The sequence below is a fragment of the Cystoisospora suis genome, assembly GCF_002600585.1.
Source record: "Cystoisospora suis strain Wien I chromosome Unknown contig_3346, whole genome shotgun sequence".
NCBI classification, from domain to species: Eukaryota; Apicomplexa; class Conoidasida; order Eucoccidiorida; family Sarcocystidae; genus Cystoisospora; species Cystoisospora suis.
The window spans coordinates 1-5,387 of record NW_027156141.1 but is presented as its reverse complement, the minus strand read 5'-3'; the positions used below and the strand labels follow the sequence as shown (position 1 = coordinate 5,387).

Below are 5,387 nucleotides of genomic sequence, written 5' to 3'. Positions count from 1 at the left end.
TCAATCTTTAATCTATCTATCTATCTTTAATCTATCTATCTATCTTTAATCTATCTATCTATCTATCTTTAATCTATCTATCTATCTATCTATCTATCTATCTATCTTTAATCTATCTATCTATCTATCTTTAATCTATCTATCTATCTGTACACCTGTGAGTAGCCAGATATGTAAAGGGAAAGGAGCTACCTACCTAGCTTGGAGTGTAGATATCTGTAGATATTCGGGGTAAGAGGTCTGTGAAGAGATCCATTCTATACGAAAGCGAGAGAAGAAAATCCGTTTCTCTTTCTTCATCTTCATTCCTTTCTCTACACGAGGTTCTGCATGTTTCTTCTTTGGACTTTCTTTCCCTATTTCTGTATCTTACGTTTCTTCTATCTTTCAACTTGCATGCACAGGCGAGTGCGCGAGGAGAGATGTATGAGTTGATACGTCATGTAGAAAGTTCAGCGAAATCTCTGCAGTCCTTAACAGAGCAGCTCTCCGCAGACACTGCTCTCGGGAAAGAATGCCTAAGCACACAGGTATGCATGAAGATATCCATGAAGAAGATGAATGTAGGAATCTAGATCTACCTATCCACCTAGGCCTACCTATCTGTGTACGAAGGTGTATGTAAAAGACTCGAAAGAGGGAAGTAACCAAGGCAACTCTTCCATGTTTCAAACTACCTATCTTGTATCTTTCTTCAAGCGATCTGTTTAGCTCTCTAGGCAGAATCTCCTTGTACAGGGCTAGTATTCGTGTATGTCAAGTGTAGTAGGAGTGATATAAAGAAGGAGTTCTATTCACCACGACTATATGAGAGAGATAGGATATGTACAGCGCATGCAACAACATACATGCATACTTAATCTAGCCGTCAAACTCATGTCTCCGAAACTCCCTATAAGTAGAGATATGTATTCATATCTCTCTATGTGTATATATGTATATGTACATATATATGTATACGTGTATACATGTATATATGTATATGTTTATGGGTAGATAGTCATACTGTAGAAGGTTCGTCTATGCATGCGTGTGGCTATGTGTGGCTCTTGGCATGCGAAAGGCTGTAGGCAAGTGTTTTGTATACATTCTACTTCGTTTCTCTCCATATTTGAAGATGTATGTGGAACACAAGTAAGAAAGATAAAGCATCCACCCGAAAGTCTCTACCACCTGAGGTGTATCTACACTCCAACATGCCGTGGATACCTCATCGCCTCTTACTCTTCCTGCTCCTAATAGTGATGTGAGATGTCTCACTAGCATGTCTTCTACAGAGCTATGGAACTTTCATTATTTTCTCTCTCATTGCAACCTTACTGCTGTACATACACAGTGAGACATACAGAGATCGGGAGAAACAAGAAATGTGACCTATCGGGAAGGAAAGAGAGAGAAAGAAAAAGAAGAGAAAGAAAGAATGTTCGGCGGTCTCTCTTTCCAAAGAAAGATAAATAAGCCGACCATCTCTCTTTCCTCCTTCTAATAGAAATCTTCATTTTCATTTGCCTATCACTCATCCCTTCAGTGAATCTGCAGTCTCTCTCTCTCTCTCTGTGTATCCTTCTATCTCACCCTCTATCTTCCTTCTTCTTATTTTACTTCTTCTCCGTTTATCATCCACGATGTCTTTCCTGTTCCTCTTCTCCTTCTTCTTTCCTCGTGAAGTCCCACCTTGACTTTCTCTGTTTATTTCCTATCTTTCTTTCTCTTCTTCTTCTTCCTATCTCTCTGTGTAGATGGCCGAGAGAGAATCCACATTGAAAGAAGTAGAGCGAGAGCTTTGCCTGCAACAGAAGAAGACAGCGGAGCAGCATGCGACTCTAGTCAAGCTTCTCGCAGATCTCCAAAGTCAGCAGAAATCCAGTGAAGAAAGAATGAAGAAAGATCGAGAAAGGTAAGAGGAAAATAAGGACCTACACAAAGAAAGGACAGGAAACGGAAGAAGAAGAAGAAGAAGGAAAACACAAAAGGCCTAGGAGGAGGGGAAGGAGAAGAGGCCGAAAGAAGACATGCATCGGAACAAGTTTTGATAGGACATCTGCAACTGAAGGACAGTAGTATACACACGCATGCGTCTATCTGCCTATATGCTTCTATATCTATAGACATATATCTCTATATATATGTGTATCCAGGTCGACAGAGGAGAGCCTGAGCTTCCGAGAAGCAGGAGAGGTGTGACCCTAACGATATACACTATAGACCCATATATATATATATATCCATATATGGACAGAGTAATGTAAACAGAATGGAGATATTATATATGGATACACATGTAGACATCTTTATGTATTGTATGTACGGTGTGTACTGCATGCTCCCCTGTATCTGTAGACTACCTACGTATGAACGTAGGATGTATAAATAGATCTAAAGTCCATAAGAAATTGTCTCCATAGTGAGGAGTAGAGATGCTCTTCATAAGAAAGAGAGGCCAAGCATGAGAAAGAAGGCAAGAGAAGCGTAGGTTCCTCCCCGAGCCAACCTCCATTACTTTCCTTCCAAGAGATGTTTGAAACAGAAATCTATACATTTATTTTATACCTATACTCAGTATCGAGTATTAGACGATACAAAGACACACCACTCCTTTCCTTTCTTTCTCATCTCCTTCTCTCCCTTTTTTCTTTCTTTCTTTCTTTCTCCTTTGCTTCTTTCCTTCTGACGGACACCCATGTCTGTATTAAGGCAGCTTCTCTTTGTATCTTCGATATTTGTATGTATTTATAGATAGATCTCTCCCCTCTTTTCTTTTTCTCCGTCTAAGCCAAACGTCTTGACCTGCCTCCCTCCCTTTCCATCTACCTATCTATCTTTGATCTATCTATCTATCTACCTACTATCTATCTAGTTGGATATTTCTTTTCTTCTTGTTGTTCTTTTTCTTTTGTTCCTTCCTAGAATGGATGCAGAGCATAAGGCGCTAGAGGAGCTTCAGCGAGCTTTACGGGCAACCGAAGAGGAGCAAAGAAAAGCGACTGAAGAATTTCGATTGACTTTGGAACAAGAAAGAAGAGAACTCACTAAGAAAACTGAAGCGAAAGAACTCCAATTGAAAGATGTACGTACACCCCACATTTGCGAGCTCTCTGCAACGTGCAGGTGGATCGACTTCTCTCCGTATCTATCTATACATAGACATCTAAACATGGGATACATGGAGGTATACATACATGTAACTGTATAGGATTTACATACATATAGAGATAGACAGATAGATATAGACACGCATGTTCATGGAGATAGACATACGTGTAGACACACGTGTCTACATGTATGTCTACATAGCTATGAACCTTCCAATACCTCTAAGAGATGACTTCATCCATCCTTTTTCTTTCTTTAAAAGGGAAAGAAGACCTCACGACATACACAGCAAGTCAAAAGTCTCCATCCACATCACTACACTCTGTTCACTATCTATCTATCTCTCTCTGTATATGTATATATATGCATATGTATATATACGTATGTCTTTCACCAGTCTGCGAATATCCTATCTGTATATATCTATACATACATGTACACGTAGTAATGTCGGAAATACAGAGGGAGGTGAAGATTTTCCGTCATTTGTGCATGCACCCTCGAGGTGGACAAAAGAACCTCTTCCGAGATCGATCAAGACCGTGAAGAAAAAGAACCTCCATCTTTCTCTTTCCTCTCTCTCTACATATCTATGTACGTATCTATAAGATGCACATATATCATATATCTGCATAGAGAGACTTGGAAAGTTCTCTTCTCCTGACTGTGTATGACACGAAGAACCTCCCGTCAACTGCATGCATGTATACAACCCCACACTAAGGGAAGTTTTCTCCTTCTTTCTCTTTCCTTCTGTTTCGTTTCTTTGTCTCCTCGCTTGTCTCTCTCTTTCTGCTTTTTCGTGTTTGCGTGAACACTCTGCTTGGTCAGTGGGAGAGAAAGTTGAGGGTGTCCGAGAGAAGAATCGAAGAAGAGAAACGTCTCTTGGAATCTCGTATGCGAGAACTGGAAGACACAAGAGCTAAGGCAGCAGAAAGACTAAGAGAACTCGAAGGAGAAGTCTTCGAAGAAAGGTAAAGATCAAGCTTTCATCTTTAGAAAGAAAGAGCAGAAAAGACTCTCCTTCCAGATCTTTAGATCATGTGACTTTGAAGATCTCCAGTGTGTGTGAAAGAAGAGCCTCTTAGTATTCTTCTGTCCGTTTTAGTCTTTGCAGCAAACGTGGCTTCTTTCTCAAGTTTCAGCCAGAAGAAAGAAAGATGCATTAAGACGCTCTCTGCGTACTTAGATGGACTGAGGTGTATGTACATCCTAGTCGGTGTCTACACGTTCTTCAGTAGGGCAGATAGACACGGAGAGAAATCTTTAGACCTAGGCAGAAAGAGAGAAAGAGAGAGAAGAAGAAGAGAGAGAGAGACGATGACAGAAGGATATCCATGCATTAGCTCGTTTCCTATGTCTATTTAACAAGAGAGATCTCGACACACACATCGAAAGTGCCGGGAATGTCTACATGTTTAATGCTTTTCTCAAATAGATATATCTCTCTATACACACACGCCATGGATAAATCTATAGTCACATTCTTCTCTTGACTCTGTGTATAAACTTATATATATATACATATGTTTAGATATAGATGTATATAGATATATAAAGATGTAGGCTCAAGATGGTACAGGCTCTGTCTCTATTTGTTTTGTGTGGTATGTATATATACGTGCATGCATGTAGGCAACCCTCTGCATGTCTATTTGTACCTAGCGCTACTTGAAACTCAGTATATATCAACATCCTCCTTTCAAATACTTCTCTTTCTCTCCATATGTACAGGTATATATGAAGGAATAAAACTCTATATCTCTATCGATCTATCTATCTATCTATCCACCTATCTCTTTCTCTCTGTCTCTCTATCTCTTTCTATATGTATACATGAACAAGAAACTGTATCTCTAGTCAGACTCACTCTCTTTCACTCTTTCTTCCCTCCATCCCCCTAATACTATCTATCTATCTATCTGTATCTATCTATCTATCCATATATATATATATATATATGTTGTATGTATAAAGCTTTGTCTCTCTTTCTTTCTTTCTTTCTTTTAGGCGTAAAGCTCTTCGAGAACTGGAGACGTTAGAAGAGGCGAAGTTTTCTTTGGATCAGAGAAAGCAGGAGATTGAGTTGTCTCAAGAAGATTTGAATCACCAGTTGCATGCAGTCCAAGAAGAAGGGAGACGCGTCCAAGTGCTTATGAAGCAAGTAGAAGAGAGGAATTGCGAGACAAGAAAGTTGCATGCAGAGGCTATGGAAGCGAGAGCTCAAGCGGAACAGAGAGCTCGAAATGCCGAACAGGTAAGAGACACCAAAAGAAGAACAGGTTGATAGAAGG

At 39.8% G+C, this 5,387-nt stretch overlaps 1 protein-coding gene across 1 annotated transcript; it reads left to right on the top strand.

Moving 5' to 3' along the window:
* Positions 1 to 424: 424 nt before the first annotated feature.
* CSUI_006570 (uncharacterized protein) lies at positions 425 to 5,350 on the top strand (the record flags this gene model as incomplete). Its single annotated transcript, XM_068066726.1, has 5 exons — positions 425 to 530; positions 1,740 to 1,897; positions 2,908 to 3,067; positions 3,925 to 4,067; positions 5,104 to 5,350. Coding segments are annotated over exons 2-5 (708 nt in total), but the record flags the coding sequence as incomplete, so codon positions are not given.
* Positions 5,351 to 5,387: the final 37 nt, after the last annotated feature.